Source organism: Pyrus communis, chromosome 9 (genome assembly GCF_041283825.1).
Source record: "Pyrus communis isolate YQ-2024b chromosome 9, ASM4128382v1, whole genome shotgun sequence".
Lineage (NCBI taxonomy): Eukaryota > Viridiplantae > Streptophyta > Magnoliopsida > Rosales > Rosaceae > Pyrus > Pyrus communis.
In genome coordinates this window covers 1239158-1262096 of record NC_142573.1, presented here as the reverse complement: position 1 = coordinate 1262096, position 22939 = coordinate 1239158, and the positions used below count along the sequence as shown (strand labels likewise).

Genomic DNA, 22939 nt, shown 5'->3' with positions numbered 1-22939 from the left:
TCAAAAACATTGTCTAGGTACATTCTAGATGTTGGATATTTTCCACGCTTTGGATTAGATTCCATTAAAAAATAATTATTAGCATTGTATTATTGGAATCTAGGGAGAAAATAAAATAATATTTGAAGAGAAAGAATGCTGGAAAATTTGACAATGTTGAGGATCTCTGCTCTCACTTATGGGATAAGATGAATAACATAATCAATAGCGGTTTTAAGATGTCGATAGATAATGACATATGCTGAAACAGTCTGATGAGTGATATCGAAAGAATCTGTCGAGTGATATCGACTCATCATCTCAAGATATGCTGGCATGCATTGCATCAAATGGGCACAAGAAGGATCGGAACCAATCATTTCTCAAAAGACATTCACATGTATATTTTCTGAACTCCTAGTGGTCCTAAAACCACTTTGGTCTCAATGTACATTCGTCCTTGGACATAATTGTCTTGAAAAAATGTAGGAGCCATGTGATGTTGATAGTTGCATTGCTCATATAAAATGTAAGTGGAGTTGTTATTAGCAGCTCGAAAAATAAGTTACATTTTGAAGACTATGATAAAAATTGAAAATTAATAAAAGAAAAATGAGTTTGATATTGTTTAATTGCGTATGATATTGCATTTGAGTATGTAGTTGTAGAATGAGGCTATTGCAAAATTTGGGTTTGGTTTCTTCATTTAAATTCCTCATATCTTATAAATATACGTTTGAAAAATCTACATCCTTGCCAGGTAGGTTCGATTGAGTGCCTCAAAATATATTGTACTGAGAATTCAAACATTGAGAAAAAAAATGTAACACTAGTCAGATCACAACTAATAATTCTTAACATTCACAAGACCAATTCATTCATTCAAGATTGAATTCTCCAAGCGGGTTATTGGTTAAGAGAGCACTCAAAAAATTTCATGCGAGAAATTTTTTTTTTGATTACGGACATTACATACCTTTTTTTTGCGCTGGTTGTTTTCATTGTAATTGTTAAAATACCTCAATGAACAAATTGAAATCAACTTTTGCAACACATCTTTAGAGGCACACGGTTTGATATACTATATGTCATATTAAATTTTTTCAACCAATTGTATTATGACATTTAACGTATCGGATTGTGTTTCCGACTCACTTTAAAAGCATACGATTTGATACACTATATGTCACATGAAATTTTTTCAACCAATTATATTGTAAAACTTACCGCATCAGACCATATTTTCGACATACTAAAATATCTCTGGCGTACAATGAGAATGAGCCATGGTACAACTAAAAAGTTTGAGTTTACTCACAAAAACAAGAACAAAGCAAAGAGACGTTCTTTCCACCATATTTTCGTCTCGGAGAACAAAATACAGAGGAAAACACATCCAAAGACAAAGACGGCTTTTTAAGCTTTACGCTATGCCTGCGAATTTTGGCTTCGTTTTTCTCTCAAATCCACACCGCGACGAAAAAATCCAGAGAAACTCCAACTTTCTGCTCTCCCCGGAAGTTAAAAATTAATAAATTTATTCATATTTTTTCTTTCTTTGTTGTCTTGTTGCTTGATCCTCCTCCGGTTTTCTTGTTCGATCGGATCTGAAGCTCTTCAGTGAAATCCAAAAGATAAAAAACAGAAACAGAGACCCCCTCTGAGTTGTTTCACTTTCTCCGTGAGCTCTCGCGCTTTGGGTTTCTCTCTCTCTCATTGTGCCCACCAGCCATGCGAGATTGCTTGCTGTCGTCTGCTTTCTCTCTTCTCTGATCAGGTAATTTTTCTAAGCTCTCTTTGGCTAATTGGGTTCTTTGCTTTGAGGTTCTTTTGCGTTGTTCTGCTGTTTGGTTGCCGAGAAACTGTGGGAAACGAAAAGAAAATGAAAGTCGGGTTTGGTTTTGAAAAGAATCAAAATTAGAACTTGGGTTCAATCACTGGAGACTTTGGGTTTCGGGGTTTTATAAAAAGATAAATTTGTGTTGAAAATTTTGTCAAATGACCCTTTTTTGATATATTTTCCCCCCTTCAACATTTTCTTGCCACCAAAAATGGCGTTTGGGGCATTGGCAGCCATGGATTGTCGAGGAAATGCATTTTTTCTCCTTTCGCGCTGCCATTAATTAGATTGTGAATTAAAGCTTGTATCTTGAATTTCGGTTCATCTGGGATTTTCTTTGACTGTATATTGTTGCAGATTTTTTGTTGATTCTGTGTTTCGAATTGACTGCTCTGATGCAATCTGCCTTGTTAATTTGAATTTTGGGAGACAATTTAAGTTGATGATTATGTACTTAATGCCTTTAGTGGTAAGATTATTACATATCATAATATCATAGTGCTCAGTTGAATTTTGCAGTGATAGTGCCTGTGTGAAAGCCATGGGGTCACTGGTTGATGGGGTTAATTCTTTGCCCAAAATTCGCTATTCTGCACCGCCTGAGGTAGGCAAGAACCTTCCTTCCACAACTGGGACTCCTCGTCCTTCTCAGCCTTCATCTCCAAAACAATCAAGAAGCGAAGGGGTTTCGTCGCCATCCTGCATGACTGCGCATACTTATTCGGTGAAGACAGACAGCTACTCAAATAGTTCCGTAAATAATCAAAAGAACCCCAACAAGACAACTAATCATAGCATGCAGCAGGAAGAGTTTCTTCATATGGGGAAACACTACCACAATTCGAATAAAGGAACACTCGAACATGGAGGCCCAAATGATGTTCTTAACAAATCTGCCGAAACTTCTTATCTGAACAAGGTTTCCGTGCTGGAAGCAAAATCAAGTTTCAAGCATCCAGTTAATGATTGTGATTCGAGTAGATATCTGGAATCTAGTAATCACAGTTTGGTTCCTTATAAAGGAGTAGCCGGGCAGACAAATAGCCACCTCATTTCTCACTGTGCAAGCCCTCAGAACAGTTTATATTCTGCCTCTCTGTATTGTGAAGCCAAGCAGAGTTTCACCAATACAGAAGTCAGTGAATGTATCAGCAGTGTGGAGAAGTCTGTTGAAAGCAGCGAAGTTACTAATTCCTGTGATCTTATTGAGAGCAGGACGACCAGCATCTATAGAGGCAGCACTGGCAGCGATGTTAGCGATGAGAGCAGCTCCAGTAGTTTGAGCAATGCCATGTACAAGCCCCACAAGGCAAATGATATTAGTTGGGAAGCGGTGCAAGCTGCGCGATCTCATCATGATGGAACACTGGGTAAGGAGCATTTCAAGTTGCTGAGGACACTGGGATGTGGAGATATAGGCAGCGTTTATTTGGCTGAACTGATTGGCACTAAAACTTATTTTGCCATGAAGGTTATGGATAAAGCATTACTGGCAAGTAGGAAAAAACTTCTTAGGGCTCAGACAGAGAGGGAAATACTGCAATCTCTGGATCATCCTTTCCTGCCAACATTGTATACACACTTTGAGACGGCAAAGGTATCTTGTTTGGTGATGGAGTTTTGTCCCGGGGGTGACCTGCATGCACTCAGACAAAAACAACCTGGGAAGCATTTTTCGGAGCATGCTGCTAGGTTAGATATTCCTTCATACTTCTCCTTTCAGTTTAGGTTACAATAGGAATCATATTTCAATAGCCTGCAGAGAAAAGGGAGGAGTAAACCTATAAACTAGAAGGACATCAAGTGTTTTGCACACGTTTATTTGCCATTGCTGGGGACATGCTAAAGATAATAATTCTAGTGTGTTAATCTCCCGTTTGTTTTTGCAGGTTTTATGTGGCTGAAGTTCTTCTAGCCTTGGAATATTTGCATATGCTCGGGATCATTTACAGAGACCTCAAACCAGAGAATGTTTTGGTGAGGGAAGATGGACATATAATGCTTTCAGATTTCGACCTTTCTTTAAGATGTGCCGTTTCCCCCACCCTGGTAAGATCTTCAAACTTAAGTTTGGAGACAAAGAAATCAGCATATTGTGTTCAGCCTGCATGCATCCAGCCAACTTGTGTAATGCAGCCGGATTGCATTACGCCCACATGTTTTGGTCCACGCTTTTTCAAGGGCAAACCCAAGAAAGATAAAAAGATCAAAGTGAAGAAGAATGATAATGATGTATACAATCAAGTGAGCCCTCTCCCTGAACTCGTTGCAGAACCGACAAGTGCTAGATCAATGTCCTTTGTGGGAACACACGAGTACTTGGCGCCTGAAATCATTAAAGGTGAAGGCCATGGCAGCGCTGTAGATTGGTGGACCTTTGGGATCTTTCTCTACGAGCTTTTGTTCGGAAGAACTCCATTCAAGGGGCAAGGAAACCGGGCTACTTTGTTTAATGTGGTTGGCCAGCCTTTGAGATTTCCAGAGCTGCCTTCTGTCAGCTTTGCAGCCAGGGACTTGATCAGAGGTTTACTTGTCAAGGAGCCACAGCATCGTCTTGCGTATAGGCGGGGAGCAACAGAAGTTAAACAACATCCGTTTTTCCAAAGCGTGAATTGGGCACTAATTCGTTGTACAACTCCACCCCAGGTGCCAAAGCACTACATATTGGAGACTCCTGACACACCGAAAGAACCATTAAACGGGAAGATGCCGGGCGTTGATTTGAAGCCTTCGGGTAATTATTTAGAGATTGATTTCTTTTGATTCTTAACCCTTTGTTTTCCTCTGATGAAAAACAAGTCTCCTACCGATTCATGTGGTTGCTACATGTACACAATGGTTCCTTTCCATTGCAAGCATTACAATCTTGTAGTTCCTGAGATTTGAGGAAATGCAATTGCATTGAAAATTTTGAGGAATGTATACTTGATGTTTATGAATCCCTACTTCGAATAACCTGTTTATGTATCGTTCGCCCTTCGCCCTACATATTGCTCAGAACAGTCAAATATTCAGGAATCTCTGGATCTGCACTTATTTTTCTAACTCTCCGAAGCATTTCATTGCTTACTATGCCCTTTCTCGTCTCTGGGTGCCTAGGTATCCACTGTAAAGCCTTTATAGGTCAGGCGAACAAGATCTTTTTCAATTAGGGTTGTAATTTGACACTGCCAAGTACAAATTATTTCCTTACTCTCAACATAAATAATTGAAAGACCAACATAAACAACACGAAAATGTATGAACTGAAATGAATTTTACACACCTCTTTCTTTTCCTTACTCTCAACATAAATATTTAAATACCGTCCCCACCCTACACGTCTTTATTTTTTTGTTGGAAAAACGATAGTTTTTTCAACTGAAAACGGCTCATTTCAAACTCAAAAACAAAAAGCTTCATCTTAAAAATGAATCGTTGTTTGAAATCTGCACTCCGTCATATTAAATTGCAGGGGTGTGCTATTCAAACACTTTTTTACGTTCCATACAACCCTCTCAATTTTCAGCCATCGAATTAAATGAATTGAAAAAGATAAAAGATATAAATTAACAAAGAATGTTGAGAAGTAAAAATAGTTGCGTAAGTAGCACCACCCTAAATTGTGTCATTGACAAATTGAGCCATTGACAAATTAAATTCAATAATTAACCAAAAAAATTTAAATCAAATATTAAAAGTCATTCTCAAGAAATAAATAAATGAAAGAAACAAGACTTCTAGAAGTTGTCCACGTCGGACCAGGCTTACGGCTTGACATAGTCAACGAAGTGACCGGCCTGTTTCTTGACAGAATGTGAAGGCCGAATTACAGGGAAATAGATCGAATCTCTTTCTCTTAATTCATCAATTTTAAGGATTTAGTTCGTTGAAATTTGATTTAACGGTTAAAGTTATTATAACTTTTAAAGTTGACTTTTTTTGGTAGTCGTTTGATCAAATTTCAATAATTTGAATCTCCGAACTTGATAAATTAGGAGAAAGAGATCCGAAAAACATATGTTCAGAATTACAGGTCGCCACATCATCAAGTTGCGAGATTTTACAATTTTGCCCTCATTTAGTTCCCTCCAACCAAAAATCCACAGGCAGCAATGAATCACAAAATTAAGGACTAGTTTGGTATTGCTGTGCTTTGAAAAAAAGTTGCTTCTGCTGTCCTGTGAGAATAAGCAGCTGTGAAATAAAGCAGCAGAGTGTTTGGTAAACTTTTTTGTAAAAGTGCTTTTGAAAAAAAAAAGCAGTATTATAGTGTTTGGTAAACTTTTATGTAAAACAGATGTGAAAAAAAGCCAGTTTTTCAAAGCTAGGTTTTGCCGCTTCTTGTTTTTGGTTTTTTTTCACCCAAAACTATGAAAAAAAGCTGAAGCTGAATGTTTACCAAACACAAAAACAACTCCCAGTTTTTTTTTATACCAGTTTTTTTCAGAATCACTTCAGTACCAAACCAAGCCTAAATCCCACGCCCTTGTACCCCACTTCCCGGGTGCAGAGAGTGGTCCTCCTCCGTTTGTAGGACCTTCCATTTTTGCGTGCACGAGTTATCATTTAGCTTCAGTCCAATATGATCGGAGATATCAAAAGAGGTATACATGAACTACAAATCAAACCGCACGCGCCCAATCCCACGGGTCCCGACTCCAACCTTTAGAAACCCCATCGTGCGCCGTATGCGCATTGCGCACCTACACCCATACCGCCACCGCCGTTCCCTCCTCAGCCTCCTCATTACATCAACACCAACAACCAAACAACTTTGACAAAAAAAGAAAAAAAACCACCAAACAACAACGCTCTTTCTCTCTCATCTTTTCCCTCTCATCGTTTTCAACTTCGACTCCCGCTAAACCCCTCCTTCCTCCTCTCGGAGCCCTAGCAATGGCCTCCGACGACCTCTCTGCCGCCGTCACCGCCGCCGAAGACGAGAAGTTCGGCTTCAAGAGATCGGAGATGTTCAAGGAAAAACTTGCCGGTACGGTCAACGCCTACGACCGCCACGTCTTCCTCTGCTACAAGACCCCCGAGGCCTGGCCGTCGCGCGTCGAAGGCTCTGAGTCCGATCCACTACCTAAGCTCTTCGCCTCCGCTCTCAAAGCTCGCAAGAACGACATCGCCGTTAAGGTCCGTTTTGCAGCTCAATTCGTCGGCGTTTCTGATCGCTTTTTCTTACCGTTTCTTATTCCCTGGAGCTACTGAGTTCTGGTGTTGAGATGAGTTGACTCCGTTACTCACTTTGTTTCTTGGTTTTTGATAGACGTTGCTGACAGTAATTGAAGGACGCGAAGGAACTGAGTTTTCCGATGGCGATGTATTGATTTTCCCACAAATGATCAAATACAGGTAAATTCACGTTGATTTCTTGAGGTCTTTGTATTGTAGTTGCTTTAACTTTAATCGGAATTTATAGGATTTAGATAATTAACTAGTGAGTGGTGTTTTGATTCTTCAGATTTTCATTATTTGACTTGTAGATTTCGATGATTGCTAGCTAGAGACAGAGTTTATGATTTTTCAATTTCGATGTATGAAGTCTCAAATCAAGCTAATTTAGTGTGTTTTGGACTAGTTTTGGTGTTGATACCTTGAAATTTTCCTTGTTTAATCTGAGCTGACGTTATAGTGATTTTCAAGAGATTTCTCAATGTGCCGGAACACGGCCTGTACCCTAAGAGTAATAATACAATTGGTTGTAAACTTTCAAGTTTTCAACCAATTGTATTATGACATTTGGTGTACCGGGCCATGTTCTTGGACCTAAAAAAGTTCTCGTGATTTTCATGGAAATTGATTGAATGGAAGTTACGACCGCATTTAGTGTTTTATTTCTGTTTCGACTTCTCTTTTGATTACAAGATTGTGCTAAATTTACTGAATTAAATAGATAAGTAGATATGTGTTAGCTTCTGAAATTAGTTCGAGGAATTGAATTTAATGGCTCAGTTTATGACTAATTCCTTGCCTTACAAGGAATTGAAGAGTGTTAGGTTTTTGTTTACTGTAAATTTCATTTTGTGATTCTGAGGTTGTTTTTGTTTCTCGATCAAAGGGGCTTGAAAGAGTCGGATGTGGACAGCTTTGTTGATGATGTCCTTGTGAATGACAAACCGTGGGCTTCCGGAGTGCAAGAGGCATTGACTGGCTCCCATGTATTTGTATGTGCACATGGTAGTCGAGATAAAAGATGTGGTGTTTGTGGGCCTGTTCTCATTGATAAGTTCAAAGATGAGGCTGAGCTGCGAGGATTGACGAATCAGGTATTTGTTACTGCTTGCTCTCACATTGGAGGCCACAAGTATGCTGGAAACTTGATTATCTACAGCCCAGGTTCAGATGGAAGCATAACAGGCCATTGGTATTATCCGGATCATAACAATTTAAAATTTATTGTATTGGGATTGATGAAGGAATGTGAATATTATGTATTATTCATTGCAGGTATGGCTATGTCACTCCTGATGATGTGCCAGAATTGCTTGATCAGCATATTGGGAAGGGAGAGATCATCGAACGACTTTGGAGGTTTGTGCGTTTTAGGTTTTGCTTACCCCCTTCTGATGAAAATTTCACTGGAACTGAAGCGTCTGTCATATTTTTCAATTGCTGATTATTTCTAGTGTTGTATGATAGATAATTGACATAGAGTTGCATTAACATCGAGGAACCAAATCAAACTAGTGTGAACCAAATCAAACTACCTTTTTTTGTTGATAAACCAAACCAGAGGTGGTTTGGGGAACGGGGGATGGGGTCAAGTAGACACTTTACAGAGATGGAGAAAGCGAAGTAGATCTAGCGAATTGGATATAATGGCATTACCCTGTATATGTTTCTGTTTTGTAATGTTCTTTTGATTAATTGTTGTCAAATCTATACTAATTAATAAAACACTCATTGTCAACCAAAATCCTATGAAATTACCAGTTGAACCCTCTAATTAAAACAGAACATGAATAAGAAATATGAGGCAGAAATGTAATTTCATGCAACCAAATTTTGTTTTTTTTTTTTTTTTCAAAGCCTCACCTACATGTAATCCTAACATATCTTTAATTAAAAAAAATTAAAATTTAAAAAAAATAAAAAAAACTTTCCACTTCCACATTCTCTATTACTCTCTTCCTGTCTCCTTCTATTTCAAAAAACAAAAATAAAAAATTTTCTCACACACTTTGTGTGTGCCCATATGCTAGTTGTTTATTAAGCTTGATCATACCTGTTCTTACGCAATAGCTATTGTTGAAACTTAGAGTTGAACTTTAAATAACTGAACACGAAATTCAATTTCATTCCTTACAGGGGCCAAATGGGAGTATCTTCTGATGAAGCTGAAAAAATTAATGACCCGAAGCTTTCAAATGGAGGAGAAAGTAAGAAAATCCAGGAGAAGCCACAAGAAAACGGCAATCAGATACAGAAAAATGAGAACTTTTCAGGCTGTTGCCAAGGTGCTAATAGTAATGGATTTACATGCTGCAAAGAAGTAAGTTTGGAGCAGAATGGTGGAAGTGAGAAAAAGAAGCTGAAAGAAACCAGAGAGTCGTGTGCCAGGAAGGATGCCTTGGGGAAGCTGTCAAGCTTGATTGGGAACTGGGAGCAAAGCGATGTTCTTGCAGCTGCTGCTGTGGTTGGAGCAGTGGCAACAGTGGCCATGGCCTATAGCTTTTATAGAAGGTCAGGCTGAAACGTTCTCTAATCCATGTCGGGTTCTGCCACAGGTGTAGAGGCCCTATATTTTTTTTCCTTTGTAGAAAGATGCTATAACGTCAATTAAATAAGCTCTTATATGACAGGAGAATATGGTAGCTACACTATATGTTCGTTTTTTGAGGGTGGGATGATTTCCCGGAGCTAAGCTGTATATGGTTGCAAAAGTTTTCACTATTCCTTTCCGTAGTTGATTGCTTACACAGCTGATTTGTTGTTCCAATGTACTGTTGAATGGCTTTATCTTGATAGTGGGATTTGTTCTGAGACTGCTTTGATGTGGTGTTTTCTAAGCTCTTGTGATTGTTTTCGATTTGCTTGCTGGACTTCTAATTCAACCGTTGATTCTGTCAAAATTTATGATAATTTTTGTCAAAGAAATCTCAAATTTCAAAAGAAAGAAAAAGGCGGCGGCGGCGTCCTCGTAGATGGCAAATCTCAGAGTTTGGGCGAGATCATCGTCCACTGCTGATCTTTGCAAGCATCTCCTCCACCAGCCTCAGTACCGTTGTACTCATCCCATCAACTCTCCCCCCCCTCCCCCCGGTATCAATGTCCTGCATAAACTGCTCTACATCCTTATTCCTCGACTGCTTGTTTCTCGAACCATAATTTGAACAGTCTTTCAGGAGAAACAGCAACTCCTGTGCCGTGGCTTTAGCCCTCCACGTCCCATCCACGCTCAGCTGAAGCAGTCTGGGCATTGCTCTTCTCACAGTATTAGTCCTCCGTACTTCTCTCTGCAGCTCTGGCACATAAGCAGGAAGATACTCGCAGCGTGCTCCTTGCATTTCATCGATTCCTCTTCAATGGTCTCAACCAGCCCCCAGATTGTGTCGCACGTACCTGCAGTTTCCTTGAGCAGAGTCTTCGATGAAGAAACAATGTCGTCCAGTTGGCTTGATTTTTCCAAGCCGTGGATTATTTGTAACAACGAAAACACTACGCCCGAAGAGACGTAGTCTGATGGCAGGCCGAGGTAGTGTGGCTATGCTGTCGAGTCTGGCTTGCATACCGATGCCTTCTGCATAATCTTGATCGAGAAATTCAACTATTAGTTGGATGCCTCCGTGTGGTGCAATTGGTAGCTTGTTTCCCTTGCAAGATGATAGGATCAAAAAAGCTGCCATAGTGAGCTCGACCATCGCCTTGCTTTCGCAGCTAAATTGATCCTTTATTATGCAAGTCAATTACTTATTTTACGACATTGATCCTTTTGACGTAAGCTACAAATGTCTCCTCCTAGCTAAATATAGTTGGTTTCTATTCACAAAGTAAAGACAATCATTTAGTTAGCCTGTTGGAGCTTAATTTTTTGCATCTTTTGTTAAGTTGGGTTGTTGGAGATGAGGTCTCTTCCCATTGATACTATCTAGACTGACTCCAACAGTTGGAACCTGCTTTGCACCGAAGATCACTGTCGTGACGTCCACCAGCAGCCGCAGTCGAACCTACCTGCGGCACCAACCTTGAAATACAATAAGGTCGTCACCTGGTCAAAGTTGGGCGGCAGATTTCTCAAAAACTACAGACGAAAGGAAATTGCATCGTAAAGCAGTTATACAGTTTTTATTAAAATTTGATGGTAACATTTATACAAATTAAATTGTGGGAGGAATAGCACTCACGCGTTATCGACACGGCAGTGACATCATTGGCTCATGCAAAAAAATTTAAAGGGCCGCCTACACCGGTGAATCTTGGGAAAGACTTGACCTTGGTTATTTGAAAGCCCTGCTGCACTTCTACAGGCTGCAATGGATACCAGCAGCTCCGCCCATAGAGCCGCTGCTGCCACCTCTTTGTCTTCCTCGCGGCGCTCAAACCGCTGGAAGTATGAGGTGTTCCTGAGCTTTAGAGGCGACGACACGCGCACTACCTTCACAGACCACCTATACATTGCATTACGCAAGGCCGGAATCAACACATTCATAGACTACCAGCTCAGAAGAGGGGAAAACATACAGAGTGAACTTGACCAAGAAATTGAAGGGTCGAGAATCGCCGTCATCATCTTCTCGAAGAGGTACGCGGAGTCCCGATGGTGCCTGAGGGAGCTGTCGAAGATCATGAGGTGCCTAAAAGATCAAGAGGGGAAAATAGTATGTCCAATATTCTACGACGTTGACCCTTCTCAAGTCAGGAAACAGAAAGATAGTTTTGGGGAAGCATTTCAGAAGCATGAAAAGGATGAAGATCCAAATGAGGTCAAGCAGTGGAGAGGGGATCTTAAGGCTTCGGCAGATTTGGGCGGCTGGAACCTCAAAACCACGGCCAACGGGAATACTTTTTTGTTTACTTCAAATTTCATATCACCATATTTCACTAATCAACCAAAATTAAGATATTATAAGTAAGGCATTGGATCTGATTTTATATGTTAGAATAAAAATTGGATCGTTGATCCCTGAACTATGGTAGAACTGTAATTTTGGTCACTACATAAAATTTTTATTATAATTGGTATATGTATTTTATAAAAGGTAGAGCATTTGCATATGAATTTCCGTTAAAATTAAGGAAGTGAAACGGAGGGTACATGCTTCGTTTTTTATGGGTGTGTGAAGAACAAATGCTCCACTGTTTATCAAATTAAAATACCAATTGTAATGGATTCTGAATTATATAACCGAAAGCTACAATTGTGTAATAGTCCAATGACCAATGATCTAATCTATTCACATTATAATCGAAGATTAAATACATGGTTGAATTGAGCTCAGTAAATCACAATTTATTCAAACCTGTTTCAATATGTAAATATATATCATGATGAATAAGTCATTTAGTATGGCTCTCGTAATTTGGAATTTCTATTTGTAGGCACGAAGGAGTGTTTATCGAGAAAATTATTGGGAAGATCAAGGGACTATTGAAACCCACAGACTTAAAAGAAGCCAAGCATTCAGTTGGAATAACTTTTCGCGTGCAAGAATTCAGCATTAAATACTTAGACGTTAGAGGTTCACTTGATGTTCAAATAATTGGAATTTGGGGTACAGGCGGTATAGGTAAAACAACACTTGCCAGAGCCATTTTTAGCAAGTATAAGCATAGTTTTAGTAGTCAATGTTACCTTGAAGAGGTGAGGAGTAACAAGAAAAATATGGTTAGTATGCAAGAACAACTTCTTCGAGATATTTTGAAATAGCATGACATTAAGGTAAGCAGTGTTGCCGAAGGAACTGAGGAGATAGAGAAAAGACTTGGAAGCATGAAGGTATTTGTCGTGGTTGATGAGATAGATGATGTGGACCAATTAGATAAATTGGCGATAACACATGACATGTTTGGTCTAGGGAGTAGGATTATTATAACGACAAGAGATGAACAAGTGCTGAATATACAAAAGGTGGATAAAAGATATAAAGCACAAGGAATGACTGATAACGAAGCTTTTGAGCTCCTTAGTTGGCATGCCTTTGGAAATCCTCGTCCCGACGAAGAATATATTGAGCTCGCAAGAGATGTTGTTGATTATTGTAGAGGATTGCCCCTAGCTCTTGAAGTTGTTGGCCGTTTGTTGGCTACGAAAAAGAGTAAAAGCATATGGAAAAGTCCATTGGATAAATTGAGAAATATTCCAGATCGAACAATTCATGAAACGCTTAAATTAAGCTACGATGGGTTACGTGATGATCATGTGAAAGGTGTGTTCCTTGACATATCTTGTTTCTTTATTGGAAAGGGTAAAAGTTTTGTCATGGCAATATTGGATGGTTGCAGTCGTTTTTCTGTAAAAGCAGAAATTACCACACTCTGCGATTGATGTCTCTTATATTTTGGTGAATACAAAGAATTGACGATGCATCATTTGATTCGAGATATGGGAAGAGAAATTGTGCGGGTAAAATCTCTTATGAAACTGGGAAAATATAGTCGATTGTGGTATAGTGGAGATGCAAAAAGCGTGTTAAGAAACAAATCTGTAAGTACTTTTGCAATAAAAAGATGTTATGTTAAGCAAATGTAAAGAAAGAGAAGTATATACGCATATCTGCGTATATATATATATATATATAATATGTATTGCCGTACATAGTATATTTGAAGAAAAAGAAGAAAAGAAAAGGCTTTCATCCACTGTAAATTGAAAGAGAAAATACATAATTATGTTGTATGCCCTACGTTTCTAGTAGTTCATTCATCCAATTCATGGCTCTGCTTCGTGTGAATATTATCCTTTTCTTGTTTTTTTTTTTTTTTTTATTTTTTTTATTTTTTTTTTTATCTCTAACAGGGAACAGAAGCAGTTGAAGGACTAACCTTATTTTTGCCAGAACATTCTGATGACGAGCAAAGCTTCAGTACGGAAGCGTTTAAGAAGCTGTGGCGTATGAAATTTCTCGAGCTGAAAAATGTAAAGCTGACTGGAAGCTACAAACATCTTTCCATGGAGTTAAGATTGTTGTATTGGAATGGATTTCCTCTTGAAGCCATACCAGCAGATTTTGATCAACGAAACCTAGTTTATATGGAACTGGGGTACAGCAAGATGGTACGAGTTTGGGAGGATTCGGAGCTGGTACGATATAATTATCAATGTCCTTGTAAATATGAACATCAGTCATCGTCATGCATTCTCTCTTTTATTTATTTGGATTTTTGTTATTGTTTTCTCCTTTTGAGTAACAGTTGCCTAAGAAGTTGAAGTATCTCATTCTTGGAGACTGCCATAACCTGACTGAATTACCAGACTTTTCAAAACTCCCACATCTCGAGGCATTGTTCCTCAGTGGCTGTAAGGGTTTGTTTGGGGGTTACCATTTTTTAGCACAATTGAAGATGATTAGGGTATTAGAATTCCGCGACTACAATATAACAGATGGTGCCGTTCACGAAATAATTGGGGGTCTATATTCTTTAAGACTTTTAAATCTAGGTGGGAATGGTTTTAATAGGCTACCCATTCTCAGTGGCCTTTCTCAGCTTTGGTTTTTATTTCTAAATCATTGCACAAACCTTCAGGCAATCCCAGATTTGCCGACGAGTTTGATTGAATTGCATGCAAATTACTGCACTGCACTGGAAATAATGTCCGACTTTTCAGAGATGTCGAATATGGGGAAATTGGAACTGAAAGACTGCCGCAAACTCAAAGATATTCCAAACTTGGAGAGCTCAATGGACTACATGGATTCAATTCATATGGAAGGGTGTACCAATCTCACTGATACTTTTAAGGAGAACCTCCAAACGGTATGGTACTCTCTCTCTCTCTCTCTCTCTCTCTCTCTCTGCTTTTTGTATTGTTGCTTATACTAACTTTGCACCACATGGAATAGAAAAATGCATTTGGTGGAATTTTTCTCTCTGGAAATGATATTCCTAACTGGTTAGCCTATGTCGTGAGAGAGGATGAAACTGTCAAATTTGAAGTGCCGCCAAGTATTGATTATATAGGAGGGTTGGCTTTGGGCATCGTTTATTCTTCGGACAACTCCGACTCTACTGGGTCTCTATGCATTGATGTTGTTAATCGTACCCAGTGAACTATTTTTCGCATCAGATCAATGGAGGCCACCACTGTAACTGCTTCCCATGAATATTATCTTTGGTTGGGAAATCTTTCAAACAAGAGCTCAATCAGAAAGGCGGCGACATGGTTCTTGTAAAAGCAAAATTTTATGGACGAGATAATAGAATTAAGGTGAACAATACAGGAGTGGATATTGTAAAATGGGATTTGTTTGATGATGGTACGAATTGGGACAACTATGAGACTATGTCGTATGAGTCTGATGAAGACACTACTATGTCATATGAGTCTGATGAAGACACCAAGGACAATACACAGTTGAGCAATCGCCACGTTTTCCTCTGCTACAAGACCCTCGAGGCCTGGCCATGGCGCATCGAAGGCTTTGACTTCGATCCACTCCCTAAGTTCTTCGCATCTGCTCTCAAGGCTCGCAAGAACGACATCAACGTTAAGGTTCGTTTTTCAGCTCAATTCTTCGATGTTTCTGATTGGTTTTTCTTACCTTTTCTTATTTCTGGAGCTGCTGAGTTTTGGAGCTACTGAATTCCGGTGTTGAGCTGAGTTGACTCCGTTACTCGCTTTTTTCTTGGTTTTTGATAGACGTTGTTGACAGTAATTGAAGGACGCGAAAGAACTGAGTTTTCCGACGGCGATGTATTGATTTTCCCACAAATGATCAAATACAGGTAAATTCGCATTGATTTCTTGAGGTTTTTGTTCTTTAGTTGCTTAAATTTTAATATGAATTTATAGGATTTATATAATTAACCGGTGAGTGGTTAATTTTAATCCGATTCATAACGATGAACTGAAATTGCAATTGAGTATTTCTTAACAATACAACAGTAATAAGAATAAGTATATTAAGCAAGCTTGAGAGGTAAGCAAGAGAACAAAATCTGAAGCAATAACTTGTAACCATTCAAGATGGCACATAAAAGCTTTCCCTTGGTGGATGAAAAAAGTTCAAATGGTGGTTTGATTATGGAATACTGAGAGTGTTGTCTTACCAGTATCACAAAGTAGAATTCAAAGAAATTTAAAGAGACCTAGATTCAAGCTTTTTGATTATTCAAAAGATATACAGAACCCCATATAACAAAAGCAAATTTATGACACAAAAGAATTGATAAGGAAGAGTGCAATTCCATTTCCTGTAAAAACGAAGAAACAAAGCATTAACAAACACACATGCGCATATCTCAAAGGAAATTGGTAAGAGATAATACCAATTGAGAAAATAATCAGAAAACCAAAGAGGAAAGTTCTAGAAGTCAATAAAGACTCCGAGGAAAACCTTCAGAGTTTTTTTTTTTTTAATCTATTTCAACCAAATATTGAAACGAAAGAACCCAGTTGAGAAAAAACCTTAAGAGAATCATGTAGTAGCCTTTCTAGCTATGTCCTTTACTCCCTCACTCTTTCTCTCTGTACCCGTTCCCCTCAACCCCATTCCCATACTTTTCCCCATCTCTCTCCCTCTCTCTGCAACCAACGTCAGCGGACATAACCCACCCCCACCCCCACTCCCTCTCTCTAGCTCCTACCCTTCCCATCAACCCTCTAGCCACCCCCAACCTTCCCATCGGAGGTGGATTGTCTGCTTTCCCATTTCCATACTCTCTTCATGCCCTCCTGTGATGTGTGATTACTGTTAAGCCACGTCAACATTTTATAGTAATTTTTTTTATAGAAATACTAAAACAAAAAGTAATAGAAATATAAAATGTTGACGTGGCTTAACCGTGACCACACAAACAAGAGAGCATGGGAAGAGTATGGAAATGGGAGGGCAGACAATCCACCTCCCTTCCCATCAACCCTCTGCAAACCCTAAACTCGATGTCACCCTCTGTCTCTCTGCCTCTCTGCACGATCTCCTTGACGAGATCGAAAGCAACCTAACCCCCTTAACCAAATTGCAGAACACAAACGCCCCAAATGGTGGCCGTTGGATTAGGGCTGAAGGGGGCAAAATAGTCATTTGATCTTTCGGCGAAACCCAGCCCAAAACGCGTGAAAGCTGCACTTGGGCCCAAATGCAGCAACCCAACCCAGTTGTTAAGCACGACCCACACTAAGGCACATAATGGCAAACCGTAATTAATTCATAATCGATGACCCATTCCATAACCAACATGAGCAGTGCAATTGATTTTCCTAGTTTAGAATGAAGTAATTTCTGTTTCGACCTCGCTTTTGATTACGAGATTATGCTGAATTTACTGAACAAAATAGATAATTAGATATGTGTTAGCTTCTGAAATTAGTTCTAGAAATTGAATTTAATGGCTCAGTTTACGACTAATTCCTTACCTGTAAATCCCTTATTGTGATTCTGAGGTTGTTGTTTCTTGATCAAAGGGGCTTGAAAGAGTCGGATGTGGACAGCTTTGTTGATGATGTCCTTGTGAATAACAAACCATGGGCTTCCGGAGTGCAAGAGCCGTTGACTGGCCCCCATGTATTTGTATGCGTACTTATGAGTCGAAATGAATGGAATCGTGATAGTGCACGTGTTCTCATTGATAAGTTCAAAGAGGAGGTAGAGTTACGAAGATTGACAGATCAGGTATTTGTTACTACTTGCTCTCACACTGAAGGCCATAAGTATGCTGGATGATGAAGCTAATGCTGTCCACTAATAATCCCTAATGCTGTCCACTAATAATCCCATGCTGTCCACTAATAATCCCACTAGCTGCTGTACAACCTGGACAACAGAAGGAATACTCCCAGCCAGACAATCACATGTTGCTGACGCCTTTATTGTTGTTTAGTTTCTGCCACCTTTATTGTTGTTTATTGCATGCGTGTATATGCAAACTGTATATAAACCATGCTGCCATTGCAGCATTGGTGAGCAAAATATAAGTCATCAAAGACAATATTCTTTATGGTATCCAGAGCCATTTGTCTAACGACAAAACCTCCTGCATCTGTTTCCTCCTTCCTCTAACCCAGCAAGCTTGCGACTGTATTTTTTTTTTTTTTTTTTTTTCTGCCTTCTCTTCTTCTCAAATTTTCTTCCGCTTCCATGGCTGCTTCTTCTTCTCTTCTTACCAGCTCGCTTCCTAATATTTCCTATCTGGTTTCCATCAAACTTGATCGAACCAATTACATGTTGTGGCTTGCCCAGTTTAATCCCTTACTTTAAAGTAATGATCTTGTTGCCTATGTTGATGGTACAAAAACATGTCCAACCAAGTTTCTTGAGAATACTACTACTCTCAATTCCGAGTACGTAACTTGGCAGCGACAGGACCAACAATTGTTGAGTTGGATTAACTCAACTTTGACACCCAATGTGCTTTCCATCGTTGCAACCTGTGACACATCCCGAGCTGCTTGGAATACTCTGAAAACACGTTTTGCTTCTCAATCTCGTACCCGTGTTCTTCAACTTAAGCACCAGATGCAGTCCACTAAAAGAGGTAACATGTCCATCACAGACTATGTTGATAAATTAACTAACTTTGCTGATCAATTGGCTCTTGCGGGAAAACCTGTTGATGACGATGATCTTATGGAGCTGATTTTGAATGGTGTTGGTCCTGCTTTCGAAAGTATAGTTACTTCGGTTCAAGCAAGAGAAAATCCTATGAGTTTTGACGATATGGTTGCTTTGCTCTTGAGCGCTGAAAGCCGTATGGACGACTATAGCCCTACTTTCAGTCCTGATCACACCACTACAGCTCTCTTTGCCCCTTCTGGCTCCACTCCCAATCCTGGTCGTGGAACCACACTTCACAGAGGAAATGGTCGTACATCCTCATTCCGTCGTGGTGGTTTTCAAGGTCGTGGCTTTTTTCAAGGTCGCGGTGCTGGTAATCCTTTTGTTGGCCGTCGTGGTGGTTCAAACAGTGGTTTGTTTCATGGTGGATCCGGTCGTGGCTCATTTCAGAATCGAGGACTTCTTCCTACACCAAATGCTGGTCTTCGTCGCTCTTCCTATCTTCCCAACCATGCTGCGGATGCTCCCTCTTCCTCTAATATTTGTAACTATTGTGGTGATCATCGTCATTCTACCGCAAATTGTTTCAAGTCTCATTTTTCCGAAGGCCGCTATCCACAATCTCATGCTATGATGGCTGCCTCTCCTGTGGTTAATGCACGGTCCCCTATATGGTATACCGACAGTGGCGCATCGTCACACATCACCAATGATTTAGCTAATTTGAGCCTCTCCACAGAATATATTGGCCAAGACCAAGTCGCGGTTGGTAATGGTGCAGGTTTGTCTATAAAGCATATTGGTTCCGGTTTCGTGTCTCAATTTCCTTTAAATTCTGTGTTGCATTGTCCTTCTGCTTCTGCTAATCTACTGAGCGTTCATCGCTTTTGTTGTGATAATCATTGCTACTTCATTTTCACTCCTACTGATTTCTTTGTGAAGGATCTATCCACGGGGAAGACGTTTTTCCACGGCAAGAGTGAGAATGGATTGTATCCGTTTCGTGTGGGTTTGTCGAAGTTTCCTTTCAAGAACGTGGCATTATTTGGACAACGAACCTCTTCATTTATGTGGCATCAGCGTTTCGGTCATCCATCTCCTGCAATTTTTAAAAAAAATTATGTCCTCTATTCCTATTAAGGATTCTAAGTTCCCTAGTTTTTGCCCTACTTGCCCATTGGGCAAAAGCACTAAATTACCATTTGCTTTGTCTCCATCAGTTTCAGTTTGTCCTCTTCAATTGATTCATTGTGATGTTTGGACTTCACCAATTGTCTCTGTTAAGGGTTCCAAGTATTTTATAATATTTCTTGATGATTACTCTCGTTATACTTGGATATTTCCTATGAGATTTAAACATGAAGCTTTTTCTTATTTTAAAAAATTTAAATTGCTTGTTGAAAATCTTCTATCTATCCATACTGTTTATAAGATAAAATCTTTCCAAACTGATGGCGGGGGTGAATTTATGAGTAAGGATTTTCAACAATTTTTAATTAATAATGGTATTGAGCACCGGTTAACATGCCCTCATACTCCTGAACAAAATGGTGCTGCTGAACGGAAACAACGCCATATTGTTGACATGGGTCTTACTTTACTTGCCACTGCTAAAATGCCTTCTTCTTTTTGGGTGGATGCTTTCAACACCTCAGTTTATTTAATTAACCGTCTTCCAGCACGCCAATTGAATTATATTTCGCCTTATGAAAAATTGTATAGTCGCAAGCCCTCTTATTTATGTCTTCGTGTTTTCGGTTGTGCTTGCTTTCCCTATTTACGCCCTTATAATAAAAATAAATTGGAATTTCGTTCAAAAAAATGTGTTTTCATTGGTTACTCACTTCATCATCAGGGTTATCGCTGTTATGATATGTCAAATGGACGAGTTTATTTGTCACGTCATGTGGTTTTTGATGAGGAAACTTTTCCATTTGACAACCCTACACAATTCTCCTCAGTCTTGCCGTCAGAAGCTTACTCTCCCGTGGTTATCACTCATTCTCCCTTACCACCTCTCCCTCAGGTACCTTCATCATCTCATATTTCTATTCCTCATACTCTAACATCCTCTTCTAGTGCAGCACCTCTCTTCCCCTTGCAACCTTCCTCAAGTTCACCATTATCTACACCTTCACTTTCCTCGCCACCTCATTCTCAACCTGCTCCTGAAAGCTCTGACAGTTTGATTTCCATTAATGAGGCTCCTCCACCTTCCCCCGCTTCTGCTCCCCATCCCATGCTCACTCGGTCTAAATCTGGCATTCGAAAACCAAACCCCAAATATGCTTTATTGACATCATTACAAGCTCCTGATTCTGAACCAACCTCGTTTCGCGAGGCGAATCAATTATCTCATTGGCGTGATGCAATGACATTGGAGTTTAAGGCCTTGAAAGCTGCTGGTACATTGGAGTTAGTACCTTCTTCAACTGCTACTCATGTTCTTCCTTGCAAGTGGGTCTATCGCACAAAGCGGAAATCTGACGGTACAGTGGAGCGATATAAAGCTCGTCTTGTTGCCAATGGATTTCATCAAACGATGAGTGTTGATTACACGGAGACGTTTAGTCCGGTGGTTAAGCATGTCACCATTCGTCTGGTTCTTGCCCTTGCAGTTTCTTATAATTGGCCTATACGCCAACTTGATGTCCAAAATGCGTTTTTGCACGGGAATCTCTCTGAAGAAGTTTTCATGAAACAACCACGTGGTTTTGAAGACCCCGAGTATCCTCATCATGTTTGTCGTTTACGCAAGTCCTTATATGGCTTGAAACAAGCCCCAAGAGCATAGTTTTATCGCTTTTCTGAATATCTTCTTGATTTGGGTTTTGTGGCATCACAAGCAGATCATTCTCTCTTCATTTTTAATAATCATGGAGTATATTTGATTCTTCTAATCTATGTTGACGACATCCTTATCACAGGCAATCAATGCTCTCATGTTGACTCCCTTATCCATGCACTTGGTCAGAGTTTTTCTATGAAAGATTTGGGACCCCTCCATTTTTTCTTGGGTCTTGAAGCAACTCGTGGAGCTGATGGGTTACATCTAAAGCAGACAAAATATGTTCTCGATTTGTTGCAGCGTGTAGATATGTTGGACGCCAAGCTTTGTGCTACTCCAGCTCAATCTAGCTCCCCACTTCATTCTCTTGATGGTGTTCCCTTGCCTAATCCTACTAGCTACCGCAGTGTGGTCGGCGCTCTGCAATACTTAACCATCACCAGACCTGACATCACGTATGCAGTAAATCAGGTATGTCAGCATATGCACCAGCCCACCTCAGTTCATTGGATTGCAGTAAAACACATCCTTCGTTACTTAAAAGGCACACCTGAGGACGGGCTTCAGTTTAGTCGCGGTGGTACTGATTTGGTCGGATTTTCAGACTCGGACTATGCCGGGGATCTAGACACTAGACGCTCCACTGGTGGTTTTTGCATATATTTTGGTCCAAATTTAATATCTTGGAGCTCCAAAAAGCAACGCACAGTTGCTCGTTCAAGTACCGAATCCGAATATCGACAGTTGGCCATCACGGCAACTGAACTTGTTTGGATCCAACAACTGCTGCAGGAGCTTTGCATCCGTATTTCGACTCCTTTAATTTGGTGTGATAACACAAGCTCCATTGCATTGGCATCTAATCCCGTGTTCTCATTGATAAGTTCAAAGAGGAGGTAGAGTTACGAAGATTGACAGATCAGGTATTTGTTACTACTTGCTCTCACACTGAAGGCCATAAGTATGCTGGAAGACTCTGGATCTACATCCCAGATTCAGATGCAAGCTTGACATGCTATTGGTAATATCCGGATCGTAACAATTTAAAATTTATCGTATTGGGATCGATGAAGGAGTTTGAATATTATGTATTATTAATTGCAGGTATGGCTATATCTTTCATGGTTTTGTGCCGGAATTGCTTGATCAACATATTGGGAAGGGAGAGATTATAGAATGAAATTGGAGGTTTGCACGTTTTTGGTTTTGCCTACTGTCTTTGGATGAAAATTTCACTGGACGGAAGCTTGTGTTGTCATATTTTTTCAATTGTTGATTATGTCTGGTCTTGTATGATAGATTAATTGACATAGAGTTAAATTAACATCGATGAACTTTTGTGGAGAAAGCACAAAAGAATTGGATGTAACTGCATTACCCTGTATATGTTTCTGATTTGTAATGTTGTTGTGATTTTGTTTATTAAGCATGATCATACCTGTTCTTACTCAATTGCTATTGACGAAACTTAAGAGTTGAATCTTTAAATAGTTGAACACGAAATGTAATTTCATTCCTTATAGGGGCCGAATTGGAGCATATTCTGATGAAGCTAAAGAAATTAATGACCGGGAGCTTCCAAATGGAGAAGAAAATAAGAAAATCGAGGAGCCCCAAGAAACCACAAAGGCATGTGCCAGGACGGACGCCTTAGGGAAGCTGTCAAGCTTGATCAGGAACTGGGAGCAAAGC

The 22939-nt window shown here is 39.7% G+C and overlaps 4 protein-coding genes and 2 pseudogenes across 6 annotated transcripts; 5 read left to right on the top strand and 1 right to left on the bottom strand.

Moving 5' to 3' along the window:
* Positions 1–1220: 1220 nt before the first annotated feature.
* LOC137739738 (protein kinase PVPK-1) lies at positions 1221–4774 on the top strand. 2 transcript variants are annotated; one of them, XM_068479424.2, is made up of 3 exons: positions 1221–1756; positions 2339–3511; positions 3709–4774. In XM_068479424.2, the coding sequence occupies exons 2-3, from the start codon at positions 2361–2363 to the stop codon at positions 4580–4582; spliced, it is 2025 nt and encodes a 674-aa protein (XP_068335525.2). In that variant the 5' UTR covers positions 1221–1756; positions 2339–2360; the 3' UTR covers positions 4583–4774. The 2 variants fall into 2 exon arrangements, with proteins under 2 accessions (XP_068335525.2, XP_068335526.2); XM_068479425.2 differs by having other exon boundaries at positions 1299–1756; positions 2326–3511.
* A 1529-nt stretch (positions 4775–6303) lies between these two features.
* On the top strand, positions 6304–9816 carry LOC137739669 (altered inheritance of mitochondria protein 32). 2 transcript variants are annotated; one of them, XM_088699872.1, is made up of 6 exons: positions 6397–6560; positions 6595–6940; positions 7074–7159; positions 7866–8171; positions 8255–8338; positions 9116–9816. In XM_088699872.1, exons 1-6 carry the CDS (start codon positions 6412–6414, stop codon positions 9498–9500), a joined length of 1356 nt encoding a protein of 451 aa, XP_088555998.1. In that variant the 5' UTR covers positions 6397–6411; the 3' UTR covers positions 9501–9816. The 2 variants fall into 2 exon arrangements, with proteins under 2 accessions (XP_068335431.2, XP_088555998.1); XM_068479330.2 differs by having other exon boundaries at positions 6304–6940.
* Positions 9817–9831: 15 nt separating this feature from the next.
* Positions 9832–10713, bottom strand: LOC148693994 (uncharacterized; annotated as a pseudogene).
* Positions 10714–11244: 531 nt separating this feature from the next.
* On the top strand, positions 11245–12020 carry LOC148693993 (toll/interleukin-1 receptor-like protein). The gene has a single exon (XM_088699871.1). It carries the CDS (start codon positions 11281–11283, stop codon positions 11878–11880), a length of 600 nt encoding a protein of 199 aa, XP_088555997.1. The 5' UTR covers positions 11245–11280; the 3' UTR covers positions 11881–12020.
* Positions 11938–13509, top strand: LOC148693992 (disease resistance protein RPV1-like; annotated as a pseudogene).
* A 239-nt stretch (positions 13510–13748) lies between these two features.
* Positions 13749–15097, top strand: LOC137740259 (disease resistance protein RRS1-like). The gene is made up of 3 exons (XM_088699870.1): positions 13749–14048; positions 14159–14722; positions 14809–15097. Exons 1-3 carry the CDS (start codon positions 13860–13862, stop codon positions 15013–15015), a joined length of 960 nt encoding a protein of 319 aa, XP_088555996.1. The 5' UTR covers positions 13749–13859; the 3' UTR covers positions 15016–15097.
* The last annotated feature ends 7842 nt before the right edge of the window (positions 15098–22939 follow it).